This window comes from Selaginella moellendorffii, unplaced genomic scaffold, assembly GCF_000143415.4.
Source record: "Selaginella moellendorffii unplaced genomic scaffold, v1.0 SELMOscaffold_122, whole genome shotgun sequence".
Classification (NCBI taxonomy): domain Eukaryota; kingdom Viridiplantae; phylum Streptophyta; class Lycopodiopsida; order Selaginellales; family Selaginellaceae; genus Selaginella; species Selaginella moellendorffii.
The window spans coordinates 124,213-145,935 of NW_003314383.1; the positions used below are offsets into that span (position 1 = coordinate 124,213).

The 21,723-nt window shown below is 51.1% G+C and overlaps 8 protein-coding genes across 10 annotated transcripts; 2 read left to right on the plus strand and 6 right to left on the minus strand.

Moving 5' to 3' along the window:
* Positions 1–6: 6 nt before the first annotated feature.
* Positions 7–2,043, minus strand: LOC9632901. The gene has a single exon (XM_002991639.1). It carries the CDS (start codon positions 2,041–2,043, stop codon positions 7–9), a length of 2,037 nt encoding a protein of 678 aa, XP_002991685.1.
* Positions 2,044–4,300: 2,257 nt separating this feature from the next.
* LOC9632902 (SOSS complex subunit B homolog) lies at positions 4,301–4,998 on the plus strand. Its single transcript, XM_002991601.2, has one exon. It carries the CDS (start codon positions 4,426–4,428, stop codon positions 4,876–4,878), a length of 453 nt encoding a protein of 150 aa, XP_002991647.2. The 5' UTR covers positions 4,301–4,425; the 3' UTR covers positions 4,879–4,998.
* On the minus strand, positions 4,892–8,611 carry LOC9632411 (probable leucine-rich repeat receptor-like protein kinase At1g68400). 2 transcript variants are annotated; one of them, XM_002991640.2, is made up of 4 exons: positions 7,175–7,549; positions 7,037–7,079; positions 5,612–6,984; positions 4,892–5,560 (listed from the first exon to the last, which is right to left on the minus strand). In XM_002991640.2, the coding sequence occupies exons 3-4, from the start codon at positions 6,801–6,803 to the stop codon at positions 4,962–4,964; spliced, it is 1,791 nt and encodes a 596-aa protein (XP_002991686.1). In that variant the 5' UTR covers positions 6,804–6,984; positions 7,037–7,079; positions 7,175–7,549; the 3' UTR covers positions 4,892–4,961. The 2 variants fall into 2 exon arrangements, with proteins under 2 accessions (XP_002991686.1, XP_024521191.1); XM_024665423.1 differs by lacking the exon at positions 4,892–5,560 and having other exon boundaries at positions 6,803–6,984; positions 7,366–8,611.
* A 26-nt stretch (positions 8,612–8,637) lies between these two features.
* Positions 8,638–10,158, minus strand: LOC9632903 (pentatricopeptide repeat-containing protein At4g02750). Its single transcript, XM_024665442.1, has one exon. It carries the CDS (start codon positions 10,156–10,158, stop codon positions 8,638–8,640), a length of 1,521 nt encoding a protein of 506 aa, XP_024521210.1.
* A 437-nt stretch (positions 10,159–10,595) lies between these two features.
* Positions 10,596–11,244, plus strand: LOC9632904 (thioredoxin-like protein Clot). The gene is made up of 2 exons (XM_002991602.2): positions 10,596–10,855; positions 10,915–11,244. Exons 1-2 carry the CDS (start codon positions 10,717–10,719, stop codon positions 11,184–11,186), a joined length of 411 nt encoding a protein of 136 aa, XP_002991648.1. The 5' UTR covers positions 10,596–10,716; the 3' UTR covers positions 11,187–11,244.
* A 1,494-nt stretch (positions 11,245–12,738) lies between these two features.
* Positions 12,739–16,865, minus strand: LOC112342870 (calcium-activated potassium channel subunit alpha-1-like). Of its 2 annotated transcripts, XM_024665419.1 has the most exons (17): positions 16,591–16,865; positions 16,444–16,531; positions 16,304–16,390; positions 16,156–16,239; positions 16,044–16,100; positions 15,899–15,987; positions 15,726–15,850; positions 15,541–15,674; positions 15,359–15,486; positions 15,244–15,295; positions 15,051–15,192; positions 14,804–14,997; positions 14,573–14,741; positions 13,680–14,517; positions 13,280–13,622; positions 12,914–13,216; positions 12,739–12,853 (listed from the first exon to the last, which is right to left on the minus strand). In XM_024665419.1, exons 2-16 carry the CDS (start codon positions 16,449–16,451, stop codon positions 12,925–12,927), a joined length of 2,742 nt encoding a protein of 913 aa, XP_024521187.1. In that variant the 5' UTR covers positions 16,452–16,531; positions 16,591–16,865; the 3' UTR covers positions 12,739–12,853; positions 12,914–12,924. The 2 variants fall into 2 exon arrangements, with proteins under 2 accessions (XP_024521187.1, XP_024521188.1); XM_024665420.1 differs by lacking the exons at positions 16,444–16,531; positions 16,591–16,865 and having other exon boundaries at positions 16,044–16,244.
* An 82-nt stretch (positions 16,866–16,947) lies between these two features.
* Positions 16,948–19,624, minus strand: LOC9632412 (sucrose nonfermenting 4-like protein). The gene is made up of 12 exons (XM_002991642.2): positions 19,258–19,624; positions 19,072–19,159; positions 18,828–19,010; positions 18,622–18,756; positions 18,497–18,556; positions 18,238–18,444; positions 18,028–18,172; positions 17,785–17,958; positions 17,663–17,726; positions 17,529–17,598; positions 17,358–17,475; positions 16,948–17,287 (listed from the first exon to the last, which is right to left on the minus strand). The coding sequence occupies exons 1-12, from the start codon at positions 19,365–19,367 to the stop codon at positions 17,196–17,198; spliced, it is 1,446 nt and encodes a 481-aa protein (XP_002991688.1). The 5' UTR covers positions 19,368–19,624; the 3' UTR covers positions 16,948–17,195.
* Positions 19,625–19,722: 98 nt separating this feature from the next.
* LOC112342871 (ribosome production factor 1-like) lies at positions 19,723–21,709 on the minus strand. Its single transcript, XM_024665432.1, has 11 exons — positions 21,512–21,709; positions 21,381–21,461; positions 21,230–21,325; positions 21,073–21,156; positions 20,955–21,024; positions 20,804–20,886; positions 20,645–20,724; positions 20,460–20,558; positions 20,309–20,384; positions 20,124–20,213; positions 19,723–19,996 (listed from the first exon to the last, which is right to left on the minus strand). Exons 1-11 carry the CDS (start codon positions 21,698–21,700, stop codon positions 19,958–19,960), a joined length of 987 nt encoding a protein of 328 aa, XP_024521200.1. The 5' UTR covers positions 21,701–21,709; the 3' UTR covers positions 19,723–19,957.
* Positions 21,710–21,723: the final 14 nt, after the last annotated feature.

The window sequence follows — 21,723 nt, forward strand, 5'->3', positions numbered from 1 at the left end:
TAAATTTCAAAAACGCTTCCTCTTGCTCGCAAAGAGCTGCTCTCTGCGAAACCAGACGTAGAGGCCGATTCCAGCGATGGCCAAAACGAAGACAAGCCAGCTCCAGGGGAAAGGCGCGTCCTTGAAACATACTATCGCTGCCTCGAGGTGTGAGGAAGCCTCGAAGGCGAGATGGTGAGCGCCGTAGAGGTCGTGCTCGGCGGATTTGAGGAAGAAGAGAGCCAAATTGAAATCGAAGTGAGACATGGCCGATGTTGCCTTGTTGAGCTTGTAGAGTAGTAAGTTCCATCTCTGGTTCATCTCGGTCCCCTGTCTGCTCTTGAGCACAGCCTTCTCGCCTCCCAGTCCCTTCAACGTTTCCAGCATCTCAATGGCTCCCCACACCGTCGTGTTGAGCATCGTGTGCAGGACGTTGCGAGGAGCTGCGTCTCTCTGCGCGAATGACAGCGACGAGAGCTTCGAAAACGGACCAAACGGCGTGTTCCCCAGGCTCCAAGTGTAGTCTAGAAACGTCGAGTTGTGCTCGCTGCTCCAGGTGAGGTACGTCGGTGTCACGCCCCACAGAGTTTGAAGCAGCGACGCGACGAGTGGACGCTCGAGCCTTCTCGTCTCCACCATCATGGGACGATGGTTGCAATTGAACTCGGACACCGTCTGGTATCCTTTGCTCCGGATGGCGATTATCATGTCCCTGAAAGCCATCGACTGATGGTCGCGGTCCAGCATGACGATCCTGTCGCTCTTGAGATCAAAGACGTAGACTGGAACTATCCGAGCCATGAAGTTGTTCGAGCTGCCGCTGGAACCGGCCATCTTCTCTAGCTCCACTTGGTTCTCAGCCAGCAAGTAGTGCAGCTGCTTCGAGTCTATGTAATCGTTGACAAAGAGGCTGTAGCGATCGATGAGAACTCGTGAGGTGTAGCTCTTGGTGGAGCGGGCGAGGAGCGCCGAACACAGAGCGCATTCGTCCATATCTATCGTAAACCTCTTGAAGACGAGAGACTGGCCGTGAAAGAGCAGACCCTCCGAGGCCTCCTTCTTGAACGTCTCCTCGATCTCCTCCCACTTTATCTGCTCCGAGTCGCCGCCATCGCCATGCTTGAAGTGAAAGAAATGCACCTCCAACTCACGATCGTAGTAGACTGGAATCCTCATCGCGGGAGCTAGCAGCATCTGCGAGGCACTCCAGACGAGCGCCGCTAGATCAGCCAGCAGCGCCTTTTGAGCCGGGCTCTCGTGAAAAGCCGCCGCGTATGGATAGAGCTCGCTGCGCAGCACCAGACCCTCTCCGGAGAGAGCCGGGCCATACTCGATCGGACCGGCAGCGAGATCGATCCACACGTAGCGCTCCCGGCCCATCCAAAGATTCCCCAGGCACTTGGTGAAGGCCGAGTGGAGCTCGTCGCCGTCTCCCGGCTGGTAGTCGTATCCGTACGACCGAGCCTGGCGCTTGAGGTTGAGGATGTAGATGACGTACGACGCCAGCGGCTTGGCGAGGTCCGCCCGTACCAGCTCGTCCACCACAGTGTACGGCACCGGGGTGTAATAGACGCTCGAGAGTGACGAGGGGCGATCGACAGTGCCTTGGATCGCCCGAAACATGGAATCGGCGAGATTGCTGCTGCCACTGTCCCTCACCACATCGATCTCGATCTTGGATCTCACGTTTAGCCTGTGATTGCTAGTCCCACCCGTGCCGATCACATGGACGTGCTCGTTCTTGTTGAGGATCTCCAGGTAGCGCCCCAGCTGCTGCTCCAGCTGATGCTTCTGATCGCTCGAGAAACCCACCAGCTTCACCGTCACTGACGTTGTGGACTGGAGCGAGAGGATTGAGTGGAGCTTGTAGTCCAGGTCGTGGCGCGGGGTGGAGAGGAAGTGCTTGAGGCCGGGGCGCAGGAGCTCGAATGTGTCGTTGCCGGCCAGGGGATCCGCCTTGAATTCCTGCGCCAAGACCGTGTCGAGCCCGTAGGATGACGCGTCGGAGCCGGTGGCAGCGATCGACGCAAGCAGCAGCGCAAGAATGCCGGCGAATCCATCCATATTTCCTGTTCTTACCCGGAATCAAGCTAAAGCCCTAGACGCCATAGCTGCCAGTTCTAGAACCCTAGAACTAGTCCGTTTTATGCCCGTTTGATCGATCAGGTAAGGCTCGTCGCCATGGTAAGCTTCTCCGTACGACCGGGCCTCTCTTCGCTCAAGACTCACTACCGGCATGCTCCGCCGTTTCCAAGTCATGGAAGAGTCCATCCTCTCCTTTCGCCGCCGCTGGCCAAAACCGTGGCGACAAGGAATGCTTGCGGGTTATGACAAGCTCCCTCTTGCTCGGCGACCGCTGCCTCGCTGGGGATCTATCACGGCCGAACCACCAGGAGTTTGCGTTGCCTTACACCGAAACCGTTTAGCGCTCTCCCCGAGCTCCCGTTCTCGCCAGCCTACGTCAAGACGAGGAAGCAGCGGAATTTATAGCTTACGAACAAAGCTTTCCTCCTCGAGCTGTATTTCCAGACTTGGACGGCTACTTCTACGATCTCACCATCCTGGGATTTTACGACTTCGGCCGTGCCAGGTGGAGTCCCTGTGCGGCCCCCGCAGCCTGAAGATCAAGGTTGAACAAGGTGGAGAGAGCCTGCGCTGCGTTTTGCCGCGCCAGGGTGACAAGGGTGACTTAGTTACAGTCTCCGCAGGGCTTCATAACGCCATACTTGAGGAAGTGTACCCTGGGCAGCCGGATTTCCGACACATTTTTTGTTGCAATACCGCTGGACACCTTTTCGGAGTCAGGGATCGTGTTTGTTTACAACTTCAGCACAGGGCAGTGGGGTGGAGTGGATGGAAACAGATGAGTTAGCTAAGGCAGTCTTTATCGGCCGTCCTCTGGATTCAGAGAACGTTTCGCGGTCGCAGCGATCTACAGCCAAACAAAACGTGGAGAAGCTTACAATCGCATATTGCGCTGTGCAAGAAGAGCGGCGAGATCTGTGGGGGGATTACTTCCCATCACTTCACGGTGCTTTGCTTGTGCAGTTTGCCAAAGGTTTAAGGAACATCCCATTCTTGATTCTCGCCTTTCTTCCCTTTGCAGCAATATAAGGCGCAGCACTTTTAGGCATTCCTCGGAATGAAGCAGGCCAAGCAGACGCCTGTATCGGTTCTGCTCGCTCAAGATGACATTTTGGAGTTGGTTCTCAGCTCTGTGGACCTGGCCTCACTGCCGGCACGCTCCGCCGTTTGCAAGTCATGGAAGTCCATCCTCGGCAATCCCTCTTTCCGCCGCCGCTGGTGCCAAAACAGTGGCGACAAGGAATCCTTGCGGGTTATGACTAGCTCCTTCTGCAGCCACCGTTGCCTCGCCTGGGATCCATCACAGCCGAACCACGAGGAGTTGGCGTTGCCCTACTCACCACAACCCTTTCCTCATACGCTAGTCGTTGCTTCCGCGGGTGGCCTGGTATTCATCTTGAGGTCGCCCAAACCCGACCTGGATCCCACTAGCGATTTGTTTCACCTGGTGGTGGGCAATCCCGTCACCCAAGAGTGGATGGAACTGTCACCGCTCCACTGGAAGGACAGAGAAAGACACACTCATGTGGGAGCGCTCGACTTTGCCATGTTTGTCTACAATAATGGCTTCAAAGTCGGCCTGTACTACACCGCCCCCAACACCTCGGGCCACTGGTGCTGCATCTACGACTCGGCAACACGCGCGTCTTCTCTCCCCAAGCTCCCGTTCTCCCGATCCTACGTCAAGGCGAGGGAGCAGCGGAATGTAGCTTACGAACAAAGCTTTCGTCCTCGAGCTGTATTTCCAGACTTGGACGAGTACTTCTATGACCTCACCATCCTGGGATTTTACGACTTCGGCCGCGCCAGGTGGAGCACCGGTGCGGCCGTCCGCAGCCTGAGGATCACAACGGGCCACGAAGACAAGGTTGAAGAAGGTGGAGCGAGTCTGCGCTGCGTTTTGCCGCTCCCAGGTACATGCACGACGAGGCTGTGGGAGCACAATGGCCAGCGCTACTTTGCAAGCGGTTGGATGTATGCGGGAGGTGACCGGGAGGAAGGGGACTGCGGAGTTGATGGCTATGGCGTGTGGAAAGTCGATGAGAATGGTGGCTTGGTTCCAGTGTCTGCAGTTCTCCATGACGCAATACTTGAAGAAGTGTATCCTGGGCGGCGGAATCTTGGATACATTTTCCGTTGCAAGACCGCTGCAGAGGGGAACCTCGTCACTTTTTCGGAGACAGGGATCGTATTTGTTTACTACTTGAGCACAGGGCAGTGGGGTGGAGTGGACCGAAACCCAGAGGATTTAGCCAAGGCAGTGCTTTATCGGCCGTCGCTTAGGACACTTTAGTTTTTAAACAACACGAGTTACTCAACTTTACATCAATGTTACTTCTAAAAGCCCTATAGAACCCTAGAATGGCGACGATGCTCAAGGTCCGTGATCTCCGCCCCTCGGTGGGAAACAACATCAACACGACCTTCATCATCCTGGAGAAGTACAACGCCTCGCGCAGCGACGGCGGCATTCTCATGTGCATCGCGCTCGTCGCCGATTCCACCGCCAGCGTCCACCTCCAGATGTGGGGCGCCGAGTGCGACGCCTTCCAGCCCAGCGACATCGTCCGCCTCACCAACGGCATCTTCTCCTTCCACAAGGCCAATCTGGTGCTCCGCGCCGGGAAGAAGGGCCTGCTCGAAAAGATTGGCGAGTTCTCCATGGTCTTCGTGGAGATCCCAAACATGAGCACCATGCAATGGGTCCAAGACCCCACCAATCCCAAAGGCTGGATTCCTCTCACTCACTCTTCGCCGGCGCCCACCGGACCGATGCTCGCTGGTGCCGCTTCCTCAAATCCGGGAAGACACTAGATAGAACTTTAGATGCTAGAACCAAAGAAAAAAGGTAGAAGAAAAAAGAAAGAACAAGGTGTTCTCTGGATCCAGACGAAGAATTAAATGTAGCTCAAGTCTGGACTGACCTCTATTGCCTCCACTTCTTCAATCATCTGCACGACTTGGATCATCTTGGGCCTCTCCTCGGCTGCTCGAGTTACGCAGGCCATGGCGACTTTGAGCAGCCCGTTCATCTGTTCTTGCTTGGAAACCTCGATGGCGTTGTCAAACACTGCCGACGTCCACTCGTCGTTCACGGTTGCTATCGCCCAGCTCGGAAGATCCATCTTCGATGAGTTCCCAGCCTGGTCTCCACCGCTAGATTCTTCTTCCGCCGGGAGCTTTCCAGTGAGCAGCTCTAGCAGGATGACCCCGAAGCTGAAGACGTCTGCCTTTCTTGATATGTCCGAGGCAGTCTGGCACTCGGGAGCTCTGTAGCCGTTCTTCTCCAGCGCTTGATCGCTAGGAACGAAGGGTAACAGGCCAAAGTCGGAAACTCGAGCCTCGTACCTCTCGGTGAGAAGAACATTGGACGACTTGATGTTGCCATGCGGGAGCTTGCACTGGTGGTGCAGGAACTTTAAACATCTTGCAACGCCTAGAGAGATCTTGAGGCGTTTGGACCACGAAAGCCTGGACGGAGTTCCCGGACTGTTACCTGGTAACAATGTCACTTGGCTTTAGAAAGATACTTGCGAGATTCACTTACCATGCAAGACGTTGTGCAAGCTTCTCTTTGGCATGTAGTCGTATACCAGCAGCTTCTCGATCCTGGCATAAAAATAAAAAGCTCTCAGCCGCAGGAGATTCGTATGCGTCATTCGGCCGACAATTCCCATTCTCCTCTCGAACACCTTCTTGCTGCATCCCGTCCGGTCCACTAGCCTCTTCACTGCTACGAAGCCTCCAGTACAGAGGGCTTTGTAAGTGCTCCCGAGGCTTCCCTTGCCAAGCAGCTCTGCAGAAGCTTGGAGGAGGTCCGCGAGCTGAAACTTGCCAGCATCCCTTGTGACAAAGACAATGTCGCCGGATGCCATCTCTTTCTTCTCGGTTCCTGTTGTTGCTGTGTCGGACTTATCAACGTCTTTGGACGATGCACGGAGGTATCTGTAGCCGAAAAATAAGGCCGAAAAACTGAGGACAAACGCACCGATGACCGCAACGGCAATGATGACAATAATCTGCTGAGAAGGTTTTTGCGTCCTGGACTTTGGAGGACAAGGAGCGAAGCTCGGGGGTCCACAGAGAGCTGAGTTCCCAACGTATGCTGTCGGATATCTACTTGCCATAGCGCTGGGAACAGGACCGCTCAAGTTGTTCCAGGAAACATTGAAGTCTGTCAAGTTTGGTATGTTGGACACGTCGGGAACTCCGCCAGTCAGGGAATTCATCTCTAGACGCAATGTGAGCAGCTTCCGCAAACCACCTATCGCTGCTGGGATAGATCCACTCAGATGATTGTTGGAGACGTCCACCCTGTCGAGATCTTGCAGCGTGAGAAGAGCTTCCGGAATCGATCCTTCAAGTCGATTGGAGTTGAGATACAGCTTCTGTAATCTCCTACACCTGGATAAGTCCGATGGAATTCTGCCCGTCAAGTTATTTCCCTTCAAGCTTAGAACTTTCAACTCCGTCAACTGGCCTAAACCGTTCTCTAAAACACCTGGAAACCTGCGGTTCTCAAGCCTGAGTTTAACTACGCGATTATCTGAGTTGCAGATTACACCATCCCAGTTGTCAGTACAGGGATTATTGCCCGTCCAACTCGATCCGAGAGTCTGCTTTAAATCTGCCTTCTCTTTAAAACTCAAAAGAGCCTCCCTATCCGAGTCTAGATCAGAGCATCCCATAGAGACCAGAAGGAACACTACCACCGCTATTAACTCTTCGTTTAGGCCCATCCTCTTCCGCCTCTACCAGGCCAAACCTCCTCCGACCAGGTCTAGCAGATAAAGAAGCCTTGATTAATGCTTCATTGCCTTGGGCGCTCCATGGACGTGGTTGGCACCAGGGATAGCGACTAAATTTGCAGCTGGACATAGGAAGCTGGACATAAGAAGTATCACTTGGTTTGCCAGGAATCTGTAGAACAAAGTAGGATTAAACGCGTCAAAATAAAAGCATAAGTGATCACCTGAACAAAGCAATTCTTTGAGCTCAATCTGCAAGCCCCTGACCTGCAATGGGAGAGAAGGAAAGCACGTCAAAAACCAAGAAAACATAACGGAGACTAAAAACGCTAAGCGGAAGCCAGAAGAAAAGAAAGGGATACCATCTAGCTTCAGACACTCATTCCCTCGGATGGTAAAACCGTTGCTGAGAAAAATAGACTGCAAAAGCTACACCGGTCACCAGAAAACCAGCGGCGACAGCAACCTTGAGCCAGTCCGGAATTGTGTCCGGAAGTTCATATCGACTACTATGCTCCTGCCAATACTTGAGCAACTTGATAGATAAACGTACCTTTTCACTGATGCTGTCCAAGCCGTTCGGAAAGAGTTCATCCTCCGGTCGTGTCAATTCAGCAACCTCCTTCTCGACCTCTGGGGGTGATTGTTCCTGGATCTGGCTAAAGCTCATCTTTCGTAATGCGTCAGCAACCACAAGCTGGGGGAGACTCGGCCTCGACATGAGCTTCATCTTGTCGGATTCCTGTTGATCGATAGACCCTGTAAAAGTTCCTAAGCGCCTGTGGCAGCTCTCATACGCCCCCATCACTGTCTCCATCTGTGAACTAAATACTGTTATTTCTGTCTCACTGTCTTTAAACGAAAGCTGGCTCGGCAGCGATGCGTCCTGGACCTGGTGCTTCATCAGCTCACTAGTCTCGTCGCTCTTCTTTTCCGCCAGAGGGGAGCTGCCAATGGCTTTTTCCTCGTGCCAACAGTGAGGAACAGTGTCCCAAGAGTCCGAGAAGGACGCATCACTGTCGACGTCTAGCCGAGAGTAAATCTTGCTAGCACGTAAATGGTGCCATCTTTCCAAAAGGTCCTGTTGCAGGAACCCAGAACAGAGACTGCTGTCCCCAGAAGATCCGTCACAAGTGCCGCTGATATCTGTAGTCGACTCACTGTCTGGATCGTCAGATATCCATTCCAGTGAAGCTCGTCCCGGCCTTGGTACTTTCTTCTCCTTGTGCAAAATGGTAGCAACCTTTGGTAAGGCTTCGACTGTCAAGAGCGCTCGGGGCTTCGACTTGCGGCGGTCTTTCACGTCTCCCTTGACAGTGGGTCCGATTCCAAAACATCCATCCAAGTCGCGAGAGGCTTTCTTCCGGAGAATATCGGGGGAACAAGACGGCTGTGCTGGAGGAGCGATGTGATTCCCAGCAGTGCCGCTCGACCTGGGAGGAGAAACCTGGACTGGATCTGGCTGCTTCGCTGCTGCTGCGATCACCCGAGATTGAGCCACGGTAGCCTCGAGCCACTTGAGACACGGCGCCACATCCACGGCAGTGCCCGCATTGTCAGCTCCTGATCTGGGAGATTTGTTGCAAGGCTTGCGCTCTCCGAGAGGACGGCGGAGGAGATTCGAGGAGCAGTGCCGAAGCTGGAGATTAGTACCTGGAGGACGCCGATTCTCCTTTGCGGGCTCGCCGTGCCGACGCATCTTCTCCAGCTCCAAAAACCCTAGCGCTTGGTCTGACTCCAAAATCTAGAGCTTGGAGGGAAAAATACAAACCTCACGGAAGATGCGTTGCTCACGGAAGATGCTGACGACACCGGAATATTCTCCTCAAGAACAAGCTTGCAAGTTGGAGAGGAGAATGTAGGACGACGCCCACTGCCCGCCCTTTTGGAGCGCTCTCTCCGCCACTCTCTCCGCCGCATCGACGCCGCCATGGCTCTTGCAAGCGCCCAACAACGCCGTCCACGCGATTCCATCCGGCGCCACTGGCATCCTCTCCACGAATTCCTCGGCGCTCTCGAGAATTCCGGCTCGGCTGAGCAGATCGATCATGCAGGCGTAGTGCTCGGCCGCGGGTGCGATTCCATAGCTCTCACTCATCGCCGTGAAGTGATGCGTCCCCAGCTCCACGAGCCCCATATGGCTGCAAGCGCTGAGCGCCGCGATGTAGGTCACGGCCGTCGGGATTGTTCCATCTTGCTCCATCGCATGGAGTAGATCCAGCGCCTCCCTCACAAATCCGGCCTGGGAGTAGCAAGAGATCATCGTGTTCCACAGCGCGGAGCTCCGCCTGGCGCCCCCGCGATCGAATAGCCGCCTTGCTTCTTGGAGATTTCCACACTTGCCATACATCCCGACCAGCGAATTCGCGACCGTGGAGCTGGAATCGTAGCCAGCAGCGTCAATCTCAGCGTGGAGGAACCGGCCGCGAGCTAGATCCGATGCAGCGCCACACGAATCGATCGCCACCAAGAAGGCCATCTCGTCGGGTTTGATTCCATCAAGATCCATGAGCAAGAAATATTTCATCGCCGATCGAGCGTCGCCGCTCTGGAGGAAGCCGGTGACGATCGCGCTCCAGGAGATCACGTCCCTGGCAGGAATCGCCAAGAACAGCGCCAGCGCCTCGTCCATCACAGCGTTGAGGCACAATCCCGTGAGCATCGCGTTGCAAGCCGAGGTGTTCTTCGCTGGAAGATCGCGGAAGACGGCCAGGGCGGATTGGATCCGGCCGCCTTGGCAGTAGCCGATGATCAATCCAATCCACGACGAAATGCTCCACTTCGGCATCCTCGCGAAGGAATCCTCGGCGCCTTCCACGCTCGCGGTGTGACCATAGGCGGAGACGAGTGTGTTCCAAGAGATGAGATTCCTTTGCGGCATCGCCAGGAAGAGCGCTATGGCGGAGGACATATCGCCGGTGTAAGCGTAGCCAAGCATCGCGGCGGTGGAGGAGACGATGTCGTGCTGCGGCATCTTGCCAAGAACAGCTCTCGCGAGCTCGGGCTCGGCATTCTTGGCGTGCGCGGTGATCAAAGAATTCCAAGAAACGATGTTTCTTTCTCCCATCCTCTCGAAGAGATTCTTGGCGCCGAAGTGGTCTCGATTCTGTGCGAATGCCGCGATCATCACATTGCACGCTGATAGATCTGGAGCAGCCAGCTGCTCGAATGCCGCTCTAGCCCGCGAGAGATTTCCCTCGCTAGCGTGCGCCATGACGAGGATGCTAGAGATTGCGGCACTCTTGAATCCAAATCGATCTTTCATGCTCGTCGCGAGATCCAAGTGGCCCTGCGTCGCGAGCGCGTGGATTACGAGCGTCCAGGAAGCCTCGCTCCATCCCGGCATCCGATCGAAGACGTTCTTGGCCGCGAATGAATGCCCGCTATGGGCAAATGCTGCGATCATCGCGTTCCAGGAGATCTCATCCAGCTCCGGCATCCAGTGGAAGATCACGGACGATTGTTCTGGCGATCCAATGCGCGAGTAGGCCGTGAGAATCGAATTGAACGACACGAGTCCCCACTGTGGCATTCGATCGAAGACTTCCCTGGCAAGAACAATATCCCCATTCCTGACATATGCCCCCAAGAGGATGTTCCAGGAGAATGTGTTGGATCTCTGGATCTGCGAGAAGGCCAGATGCGCCTCATCCATGGATCCACAGCTGGAATACATCTGAATGAGGAGATTTCCAAGGAGAGTGTCGTGATCCTGGCGAGAGGCGACGATGTGAGCGTGAAGACGCTTGCCCTCCCGCAGGGATTTGCAAGCGATGCACTGGCGGAGGAGATTGGCGTAGGCCGCGCGCTCGATGTGGAAGGCGTCGCCGAATCGATCGACATTGTAGACAAACTCGGCCAAGCTTCTCATGCCATTGCCGCCATTGCCGAGCAAACCTAGGGCATGGCGGCCGCGATTGTGGACTCCAGCGTCGGCGATTTGGATGGCGTGCTCGAGGCCGCCGAGAAGCAAGGCGGTGGCGCCGTGCTGCTGCTCTTCCTGGGCGATCGAATCCCTTCCATCGGCCGGAGCTGGTGCCCAGGTGAGCAATCTAGACAAGTAACTTCTCCCTTTGATCTTCTCTCTCTTTTTTCCTGCTAGATTGCGTGAGAGCTGAGCCAGTGATCTACAAAGAAGTGGAGAGCGCTGGGCACAAAGTCACGCTTGTGAGAGTGAATGTGGGCGACAAGCCGACTTGGCGAGACCCTGCTCATCCTTTGAGGATTGATCCACGCTTCCGGCTCACGGGCGTTCCCACGCTAATCCGCTGGAGCTCTGGCACAATTGTCGATCGCCTGGAAGATCACGAGGCTCATCTCGCGGACAAAGTTCGCAGGCTTGTCAACACCCCCGACAAGATCGTCAATCCTTGAATGTTTAGAAAGTTAGACATCAACTATATCTACGTCTACAGTGTTCTTCTTTTTACCATCTATTGTCCCTCAACAAGTCTCTAGTTTAACATTTCACAAGCGCTTCCTCCGGAACACTCCCGGTAGTGGCGCGCATGAGAGAAGCCAAGCTTGGTCAGTGCGGCTTCAACATCCCGCTCATCTGGAAAAGAGAACTGTTCAAACTCTCTGCTTGATCGATCGAGGCTTACGTACCAGTGGAACCAATCTTGCAGCCGATCAATCTAAGATGCCTGGCTGCGTTCTCCGCACGCCTATCGAATGTTGAGCTGATACCAGGCCACACTCCTCGCATTTCCCTGTGGAAACAACGTTCTCTAGTTTTGCTACGCCAAGTAGAACTCGTTTGAAAGGTACCTAAGGAACAAGCGTATGCTGCTCTGGCTCAGTCCGAACAAGCCACTTAGCTGCCTGTTTAGTTCGGAGGGATCGCTGATAGTCTTGAACGAGCATACGGCACCAGCGTGTTCAGTTTTCAGCTGTAGTGCCAGCCTTTGCAGTCGAGCAGCAGTTCTGCAACATTCAAAGAAAGGGAAGTTTGTCCAGACGAAACCCAGACTCCGGAACGCACCTCTCTGGGTAGCTCGTGTAGCCGGCCCTCTCTAGCACCTTGGCGTTCTCTTCCAGGTCAGCCTTGAGAACATCAGTGAGCTTTGTGATCCCTGAAGTAACGATGTTCTGATGACAAAGACGTTACCGGAAACTCAAGAAAGATCGGATTTTTACCATAGTACCTTGAACGTGCCGCTGCAAACATCTAGCGCCGTGCTGCGGTTGAACAAGGCCACAGCAAGAAACCACTTTTCGACTTCGTCGTCTCCTTTGTCTACATCGATACCAAGGGCCTTGGATGTTCTCCCACCGAACTTGTTCACCAGTTTCGAAAAGACCTGTGCAAAAACGAAAATAGTCAGTCACACAACTGCCAAGAGAATTCTTAAGAGAAAGAAAAAAGTAGAAGGGATAAGCGTACCTCTTTGGCCTCCTCATCATCGAGGAAGCCGCCGTCCTCACTCCTAGCATGCTGGTCGCTGCTTTCAAGCGTTGAAGTATCCTCTGTCTCCGTGTCCTCGTTCATGGACGACAAATTCTCGATGTTAACCCTCGACGCGAACTTCTCGCGACCGTCAGGAGTAGCAACGCCGTTCACATTATGGCCGAGAGTTTGCTGAGGCAACTGTTGGCTCTTCTTGGCGTGACTGCTATCGTCAGGCATGTGAGAGAGCCTGGCTTCCCGAGCATTCCTAATAACCCGCATCTTTTTCCTCCTCTGGAACTCTGCATTTTATCACAAGAACTCTTGGGTCAACATTTTGAACAAACCAAACAAGAAAAGATCAAGCACCTTTCCTTAAGGCAGACTCAGCCGAAGTCGCAGTTACTGCTGGAGAGAGAAGCGCCCCATACATATAAGAGTCCGCCGTCAAGAATTTCCAAAGCCCCTGGAGTCCAGCCGACTTGAGGGTCTTCTTGAGACATTTTCTTCCCCTCTCCTTGAACCTGGCGCCACTGCCTTCACCTGCCTTGACCATCGCTACTCTAAAATCCCCAACTCCACCAGTAACCCAGCCTAAACTTCGCAACGGTGCCAACAAGCGAACTTGGTGAAAACGTGGCACTCCCTACAACTGCCACGTAAACAAACACGCGTCATCACCACCTCGAGGTACCCAGGCATGCCAACTTACAAGAGCTCCTCTCAGATGAGAGCGAAGACGAGATCTTCTGCGCTGACGATGGAGTCCATGGGCGGATTCGTGAAGACGTATGGACACGGACTGCCATGCGTTCCCTTTGCTCGGTAGAGACCCAAGGCGAGCATGCCTCTCTCTGCCAGGAGCTCCGAGAACATATCACCGTAGGAACGATTCACGTACTTTTGTGGAGCTTCGAACTGCTCCAAAACTCGAGCATGCTTGCTGTCGTCAACGCTGCCCTCCACAAGCTGCTCTACGATTGAGCTGGTATTCTTGTTGTAGAACGAGGAGCGCCTGCGAGTAAACACACTCAATATCAAAAAAAGAAAAAAACGAATAGAACACTTATGTGCTTACATGAGAAAGCTGAGCATGCTTGGGGAGACCGCTCGTCCTTCCATGTATGCGGGTGCAAAGTGAGCAACAGCGTCAGGATTGCGTTTGTAAGCGTCCGCAGGTATAGAGCCACTTGGGATCTGGCTATACGGCCACAGGTAGTGCAAGCCAATCGCATGCTGCATCTCAATCACGACTTTGGTGAGATCACCGTGAAGCAAGCGCTCGATGTTGGCCAGAATTATAATGCCGTCTACGTCACTGGTGTAAGCCCCTGGATTCTTCCGGGTATCAGCAGTTTGCTGAACACCTTTCCCACTGGCATCAATCGGACACCCAGGATACGCAAGCACAATGACTTTGTCTAAATCATAGCAATCAAAGGTTAAAAAACTTCATAGAAAAACCTTGAAAAACATACCTGCATGAATGACTCCAGCACGCATTAAATCAAGCTCGTGAATCGGCGAGCCCTTCACGAAAAATACGTCTTTGAAAACGCCGACTGATCCCCACTGATAGAAATCGGGTTGGGATGGATGTAGAATCACCACCGGATGATTCGGAAACGTTGGCTTTCGGAGCTCGACTAGAAAGTAAAACAGATTGGCCGGCCATTTGCCTTGACAGCAAACCAGTATGTGTGCCTTCTTCAAGCTAACGATTGTGATGCTCCTTCTTTGGAGGTCTTGCAAAATTTTCTGCTCGTTCCTTTCGAGCAAAACAGCGTGCGGTCGACCATAAATGTCTGCTGAAGGCCATGCAAGCGTCCAGTCCATGGACGCTTCCAATGCTGCAGATGGTTCTCCTTCCAAGTAATTACTGGTCGATGCGTCGATCTCCGTAGAGTCGCTGAAGCCATTGCCGCTGAGCAATGCAGCGTGATTCTTTTCGACAGCGTCTCTGAGACTAACGATCAGCTTGTGATGTCCCACAGGACTCGAAGGCACGGGAACCGGTTGGCTGCCATCTAAATATGAGTCTATACCAGGTATCTCCTGTCTTTTAAAAGAGGCCACTGAACCCAGCTTCTTCCACCGAGAGCTCACAGACTCCAAGAGCTTACGCTCGCGACTTTGAGGATTTGAGCAAGTCCCTTCGAACTTAGATATGCTGTAGACGGTATTGAGGCTCGTTGCCATCACAAGACCAATGTCATTTGAGGAGATACTATGTCCTTTTGGGTGCAGCAAAACCGTTCCACTTGTGTCTAACGCAAAGAGTGTTATATTGAACGAAGAGTATATAAATTCCGTAACCTGCATACAAAAACAACATGATTCAGTATAAGGATGGAAAAAGAAAAATACTTGCCTCTTCAAAAAGCAGACCGTGAAAAGCGCTTGGAAAAATCAATGGATACACTTCGTTGTCAAAACTGTGATTATACTCAACTATGTGACGCATCGAAGGTATATTATGTAGCTGAATTTCGGACGTAAACAAATTTGTAATAAAAGTATAGAGACCCTTGATCGTACAACTGCAACCAAGAAAGAACGATATAGTCGAATTGACACATAAAAAATGTGAATTGAACTGGACCTGCGAGCTAGTAGCTTGTTATGCAGCTTTGTCTGGCAAATAACCTCAATCCCCTGCCCATAAGCATTATCCCAAACGCTACATCTCAGAGCATCAGGGTCTAGTACTTCAACAACTATCCGAACTCGACCTTTGCAATAACGGCTTACAGCCAAAGCTCTAAAAATTTGAGTATGATCTTCTGTTCTTGGATCCTGCAAAGCCACTTGAGATAGCAATTTTGTTACCGAATATAAAATCAAGTTACCAATGTCTCCTTGTCCGCCAAAAGGAAAAAAGCTGACGCTTTGTCTGCGCTAATACGATCCAGGTCTGATGTCTGTGACGGGCACCCTTCGTAGAACTCCACTTGATTATTGTAAAGGGACAGCAACTGCTGCAACTCGAATCTACAAAAATGGAACAGCTAAGTATGACAAGTTTGAAAACGTAGCTCTTACGATGGAGTAAATGGCGCGAGAATAATAACGTGCATAGGATAGATTTCTAGATCTGAGAATCATCCGAGCTGTAAGTCCGAATATTAACAGCTGCGCGACTAAAGCATTCTCTCACCTTCAGCATGGGTAGGATTATAAAGTTCTGCAAGAAAAATCTGAATCACGCGCAGCTCTATGCTGCCGCCTATAATCAGAAATCGTGACCCGAGCACCTTTCTTGAGTTGAAAGTACCACCATAAGGTCTGGGACGGGCTGCCCCGTAAGAAAGAAGAGAAGATAAAACACAAACATTGTACCTATTGTATGCAAGTGTACTGATCCTGCTCACTTGTATGGGAAGAATGGCTACGGCAATCATAATTGTGATGATGATAGCAGCCTGGCCTTGAATTGTTACGGGAACAACATCTCCGTATCCAACAGTCGCAATCTATTAAAAAGAAAGACGTTTCTTGAAGTTCAAAACAAGTGTGCAACATACCGTAACAATGACGAAATAGAATGCGTCCCAGAAAGACATGCACCCTTCTCGGGGACACATCCGTTTGGTTTTTTCAGAAGCACCATGATACTCCAGCCATTGAATAATACCAGCAACAAGAACGACTGTATAGAAACAGATTAAGTATCAATAAATTCAAGTTGATTTAAAACCTGCGCCAGCAGTGGAGAAGATTAATAGAATAATCTGTTGGGTTAACGTGCTTCCAGCCATTCCTAGCTTCGTAATGCAAGATGATATTCTGTAACAACCGAAAAACTTATCGAACTGCCATAATTACCAATCGCATAAGAGTACCTTACAATGCGAAGAAACTGAAGCAAGTTATAAACATCACCGCCGGCTTTGCGATACCTGAGTTGATTCGCAATCATAGTTCATCCGTTGAAAAACATCTCAAACAGTTTACCTGAAAACGTTGAAAATGGGAATAGCGCTCAAAAGATCCACTAGACCCGACAAGGAGAAAATGTAGAAAATCCGAGCAGGCTCACTGCACTGGCAGCAACATCAGCAAAAACACACTTTTAAGTTTGGAAACGAGCTTGTGGGTTTACCTATAAATTCTCAAAACATAGTCGGCAAGGAAAGCAACACTGATGGCATTTTGTAAGTGTGTGACCCAAGAACCAGCAGTCCCGTAGCTATTGACACGAAAAATTTAGCATAAACTCCAATGCCATCTACGTTCATCAACCTGTGCATTGTTTGTTCAATCTACACTGCTTTACGTACGTCGAGTAGACATAGAGAACACCGGAGAGAACCGCAAGAATGAACTCCGTCTGTGCAAAACACGCAAAAGATGAAAAGAAACTGAGAAATCCCCAAGCAAATGATTTACCAGATATAAAATATAGCCAAGAGCACCGCCCCGGAGAAAGATCCTCAGCCTCACCGAGCGAGGCACGCTCCCAAAGAGAAACGAATCGTGATACGTCTCTAGCACACTTGCCTTGACATTGATGTGCTTGAGGTTGTGCTGCCACGCCGATGACGAGAATGTCTTGGTCAGCGTCTCCAAAATGCTGGATCGCCTGCGATCGCTGCCGCTTAGGATGCCGAAATTCGTTTGCTGCTGCTGATCCACGGCATTCCCCGCCTCGGCATCCAGCGGCGCCATCGATCGATCGAGCGAGCGAGCGAAATAAAAATTCTAGGGCTCCAAGAACACAAGTAACTTCACGCTGGAAGAGACTCGAACCCAAAACGTCTTTGTTCTTCCTCACGTTCTTAGAAAAGAGAATAGAAAAAACAAGAATGAGAGAGGCCTCTGTTGTGTTTTCCTTTCCTTCCTTTCTTCTTCCTTGTGGCATGGCACCTCCTAAAAAGAAACCGGTCCGAGGAGTCGTGAATTAGTTTGATGGTGCTACTAATACAGAGAGGGGTGGAAGTCGTCGTCGTGAATTTTTCTCGTTGCTTCGTCGTCTCGTCCGTGAGAAAAGCTCGCTATGACGTCAAGAATCTGAAAACATCCCGCAAAGAAATAATGCCTTCGACATGTCGGCTGCCAGCTTCAACGCAAATCACTCGCCGGACGCCTGAGAAACAGCGAGACAATGCTTAGAAAAGAAAAACGAAAGCAAAAACTGGAAGAATGATCCACTTCACCTGGCGTTGCGAGCCGCTCAATCACGTCTCGGAGCGTGTGTGAGCGTAGGCACATATGACACCGAGTCCCAACGGATGATCCTCCGGTCCTGTTGTTATCCTGGCCCATTTGCAAAGCCTGGACGAAATCAAAACGTGTGAAGTGGAGCGAAAGCTGAGAAACACTCTTACTTGTCCGACTGTTATCTCGTGAAGATGAACAGTTGCATACGCTCTGTCTCTTGCTAACGACGTAATGTCGCTGTTCGATCATGTCACAAACAAAAAACGTAAATCTCCACACCACCATCGCTGCAAAGGCATACCTTCTAGTGTAGACGTCAATAAGTGAACCATTGTCGTCAAGTATTGGTAGCGCGCTCACATTGGCTGCCAAAGTTTCCAGCAACTATTTTAAGGCAAAGACGACTCTTTTTTTCCGATTTACCTTGCAGGAGAAGCGAAAACGCGGCGCTGAGAGGTGCGCTCGCCCGGAGCATTGCCAAAGGTCGGCAATTTGCACCGCCGACTTCGGGACTCCATGTTCCCAGTGGCAGTGCATACAAAGGCTGCAGCAGGAGAGGCAGCCACGAAGGAACATGCCGGAAATGCCTCAGCATACCTGCATATAACAGCAAGCATTCAAGTCAGAAAAATCTTATCGGATTGAAAAAAAACGCTGCCATCGTACATTTTAGAATGTCTGAGAGTGTCGCGAGATGTAACACCTGTGGGACGAATCCATCCTGTGCTGCGTGAGTTAGCACTGGGAGCGTGGCGACCTCGTTCATCAGTAGCTTGTCCGTGAGTTGTCTCAAGGAATCATCAGGGCCAACCTGGAATACGGATTGTGAAATAGATCAGGAAGTCCGTCAAAACTACTCAAGGCATATCAGCTTACAGAAATAAGGTGTCTTTGTCGACGAACTCTGAAGAAAGTGGACTTCTCGTCTTTCCACACAGCGATGGTATGAGTATCAAGCTCCTCCTCGGATAGCATAGATCCTAAGTTTCCAAGCTGTCTTAAAATGATAATGAAGTCAGATGCGCTAAGCATGCCAACGAATTGCTGCCTTTCAGAATCCCATAAAGGAGCTACGGTCAAACCCTGGACAGACATAAAAACGATCAGACTTTTAAGATTAAACAGTGTATCATACCTGCTCATAAAGAATATGAAACGCTTGTTTTACAGGCAGCATGACGTCCAAGACAATCACCTGACAACCAAAGAAGAAAAGGAGTGAGTTGAATGCACAGAGATTAACCATCAGAGTAAAGCCACCTTGCCGGACTCAGGAATTAATTCGTAGGCAGTATGATTGAGCAAAAATTCCGCAAGCCTCTGCTTGGAGGTTTCAACCTCACCAGCGGAGATGGCTTGCGGTCGTGGCTGCTGATGGCCATCTTGCAAATCTATCTGAAACACAAAAGGAGAGGAGAGCAACATGTTAGAACCAATCTACAAACACAAACTTGCGTTCTTTTTACCATGTGGTGGCCGGAGTTTTGATCAACGTCCATGTTCGATCCTGACGTTCCACCGTCCCCGTTTGGGGACGATGCAAGCTCTGGAATCTTCACAGTAACACAGTTATTTACATTTCCGTGCAGATCGTGTGCCACGGGCCCTTGATGATCCCATCTCCACTGTCCATCCACAATAAACTTGTACTGGAATCGAAACACGAGAGATCCATCAAAAACAAAGGAGAGACGAAGCAGCACGATCTACCTCATGGTAGCCAACAGGCAAGTTGAAGGTCCCTTGGAACACGGTTGGACAGTTCTCGAGAGGAGTCATTGGTAGCGTTGTGAGCCAGCTGCAAAAACAAAGAATTCATCAGGAATGCTCATCACCCCGAGAAGCAGTGTTGCTCAATCCCGAGAACGAAAGGAAAAGAAAGGAAAAAAATCACACCTTGTGAAGGATCCGCAGAGAAGGACCTGTGCGCCCCCATGAGGCCAGATGAAAGTCGTGGGTACCAGCGCCAAGTTCCTGCTTTTACATGCAATACCCTCCCGGGACATTTGTCACAATGCTCTCCTCTCTGCGACGGCCGCCTCGCGCTAAACCCCCGAATGCCAAGCTTCCATCCCCCTTGTAACCGAAACATAAATCCTCGTCGTCGCGAAATCGCAGCTCCCCAAGCACACCACTGTCGCTGGCGCTGCTCAATGGCCGTGGATCCGCAGCCAGCTAGGTCTTGATGATTTTACCAGCCGGGGACGATCCATACCTGGAGCCGCCGTCGCCATCGCCATCGCCAAAAACCCTAGTTCTCTCCGAGCTACACCATCACTGGGGGGAGCTCTTTCGCCTTACTACCTAGTGTAAGTAAGAGTGTGTGTGTGTGTGTGTAGCACTTTTTTTACGTCTTCTGTATGCGTGGTAAACTCTTCCCTGCAAAATTTTTTAACCATGGAGGTAAAAAACAAAAAATTCCGAGCGTCATCTTGCCCCCTCTCTCCGGGCATTCCAATAATTACGTTATTAGAGGGGGGATCCTCGCATCTGGGCCGCACGCTCGCCTCTCCATCTCCGTACAACTCCCACGAAGAAATGGATCATCTTACGGAAGAACAGTTCTTCCGCTCTCTCTTTTTCTCGCCTTCTTTGCTTAAAGGAAGAATCTCCTGCGACTCGTGTCCATGTCTGGCTGGAAACATGAAAAAGAAAGGGAAAAAAAAAAAAAAAACCATTTAGTACCTCGTCAGTTACTCATTCGCGATGAATTAATAAAGAGCAATCTCCTGTTGTTCAGGAATATAAATTCGATCACTCACCTTGTGTACCCATTCGTACTCGCCATGCTTTGTATCAAAGGTGCCGTGCTGCAAGCTTAGCAACTTGAGTGTGAAGCGTGGGCCACATTCCTGCGTAAAAACAAAAGACTGTGAGACAACACAGCCCACGACAAAAAAAGCAAACATTTTCGCAAGGAGGGCCGCGGACTGTGCACCCCACTCACCTGGAGCCGAGCAATCACAGCAGTTTTCTTCTTTTTCTCTCCCTTCTGCTTCGTCTCCTTTGGCTCGAACACGTACCTGGAAAAATGCACGCGCAACTTGGCCTCTTAGACCTCTGAATACAGACGCAAGGAGATAAATTAATGGTCGCACCTGTGATGCCGGAAAAATATGTAGTCGCGCTGGTTGTGAAAAGTGACTACACGGCGGCCGCGAAAGTTGGGATCTTGATAGAACAAGGATGCGAACATCCTGCCACAGAAACAAACACATTAGTAAACAGCATAAACACAAAGGCAAATCTAGGAAGAGAAGTGTCAAACAAATATAAACACCACCTTCCAATTCGATGGCCCAGGCTGGTTGTGAAGTTGTTAAGAATAAGCTCTGGGAGATGACTCGTTGGCCGTCCATGATTCTGTCAGGTCACACACTACACTGAATCAATCAATCCAAACACTTACAATGAAAAAAGAAGGGGAGTCAGATTCACGTGCCTTAATCTCCTTTCTTAGTACAAGATTCGAGAGCCTGAAATGGGCCGTAGGTCCTTCGGGTAAATTAACAATCACCATTCCATCTGAAAAGTCGAGCGAAACAATAAATAAATCCACGAAGTAAAGCAGAAAATGACTGAAATTTTGATACCGGGCTCTCTGCGGTTCTCATGAATCACAACTATCGCTGTAAAGTCTTGTTCAGTAGCATCCTTCACAAGCTGTACAGCGGAGAGTCAGGGAGATGAAATACAAACATAACTTCACACCTGTTTAAGGCTGCGTTTATTCCGCTTGTAGTACTCCGTGTTTGGAATGACACTTTGGAGCTCCAATATCAGCTTGAAAGTTCTCTGGAAAAAAAGAAAAAAAAGAATCGCAACCTCAAGTTAAAACAGCAATGCGTGTAGAGTTTTCGATGTTTACCTTTGAGCACTTCCTGCAAGTTGTTATCAGGAGCTTCGGAGATTTGTCCCGGTTAAAATGCTCCGCGAATTCATCCGTCGCGATGTCCGCAAGCAGCTACACAAGAAGAATAGCAGGACTAACACAAAAAGCAAGGAGTGAGTTTTTCCACCTCATCGTCATCGGGTCGGACAATCGTCTCATCCGGTTCGCGAGTATTCTCAATCGTTCGTGGCGTTTTTCTCGGAGGAGGCTGCCAAGAAAACAATTCAGAGAGATTCCCCAGAGATTCATCCTACTTACAGCTTCTCCGAGCTCAATGCATTCCTTTTCCCGCGCATCCCGAGCCTTGATTCGCAGCTTCTTCTCCTTCTTCTTCTCGCGCTTGAGCTGCGCGAACGCCTCCGATCGGCGCTCCTTGTTCCTAATCAGGGACGGCTTCTTGCCCTCTTTGCCCTCGCCATCGTCTTCCCTCAGCCGCTTCGTCCCCATTGCGAGATAACCTAGATTAGGGT

Coding starts and splice junctions, on each gene's coding strand:
- LOC9632901 (XM_002991639.1), bottom strand. CDS start 2,043: ATGGATGGATTCGCCGGCATTCTTGCGCTGCTGCTTGCGTCGATCGCT.
- LOC9632902 (XM_002991601.2), top strand. CDS start 4,426: ATGGCGACGATGCTCAAGGTCCGTGATCTCCGCCCCTCGGTGGGAAAC.
- LOC112342871 (XM_024665432.1), bottom strand. CDS start 21,700: ATGGGGACGAAGCGGCTGAGGGAAGACGATGGCGAGGGCAAAGAGGGC. Junction 20,887..20,954: donor TGAGAACCGCAGAGAGCCCG/GTATCAAAATTT, acceptor TCGACTTTTCAG/ATGGAATGGTGATTGTTAAT. Junction 20,725..20,803: donor TACTAAGAAAGGAGATTAAG/GCACGTGAATCT, acceptor GTGACCTGACAG/AATCATGGACGGCCAACGAG.
- LOC112342870 (XM_024665419.1), bottom strand. Junction 13,623..13,679: donor TGCTGGAGTCATTCATGCAG/GTATGTTTTTCA, acceptor GCTATGATTTAG/ACAAAGTCATTGTGCTTGCG. Junction 13,217..13,279: donor AGCATGCTCAGCTTTCTCAT/GTAAGCACATAA, acceptor GTTTACTCGCAG/GCGCTCCTCGTTCTACAACA.
- LOC9632904 (XM_002991602.2), top strand. CDS start 10,717: ATGGCGGCCGCGATTGTGGACTCCAGCGTCGGCGATTTGGATGGCGTG. Junction 10,856..10,914: donor CGGCCGGAGCTGGTGCCCAG/GTGAGCAATCTA, acceptor TTTTCCTGCTAG/ATTGCGTGAGAGCTGAGCCA.
- LOC9632412 (XM_002991642.2), bottom strand. CDS start 19,367: ATGTCCCGGGAGGGTATTGCATGTAAAAGCAGGAACTTGGCGCTGGTA. Junction 18,557..18,621: donor TAATTCCTGAGTCCGGCAAG/GTGGCTTTACTC, acceptor TTTGGTTGTCAG/GTGATTGTCTTGGACGTCAT. Junction 17,727..17,784: donor GTTTTCGCTTCTCCTGCAAG/GTAAATCGGAAA, acceptor AAACTTTGGCAG/CCAATGTGAGCGCGCTACCA.
- LOC9632411 (XM_002991640.2), bottom strand. CDS start 6,803: ATGGGCCTAAACGAAGAGTTAATAGCGGTGGTAGTGTTCCTTCTGGTC. Junction 5,561..5,611: donor CTTGCACAACGTCTTGCATG/GTAAGTGAATCT, acceptor CATTGTTACCAG/GTAACAGTCCGGGAACTCCG.
- LOC9632903 (XM_024665442.1), bottom strand. CDS start 10,158: ATGCCGGGATGGAGCGAGGCTTCCTGGACGCTCGTAATCCACGCGCTC.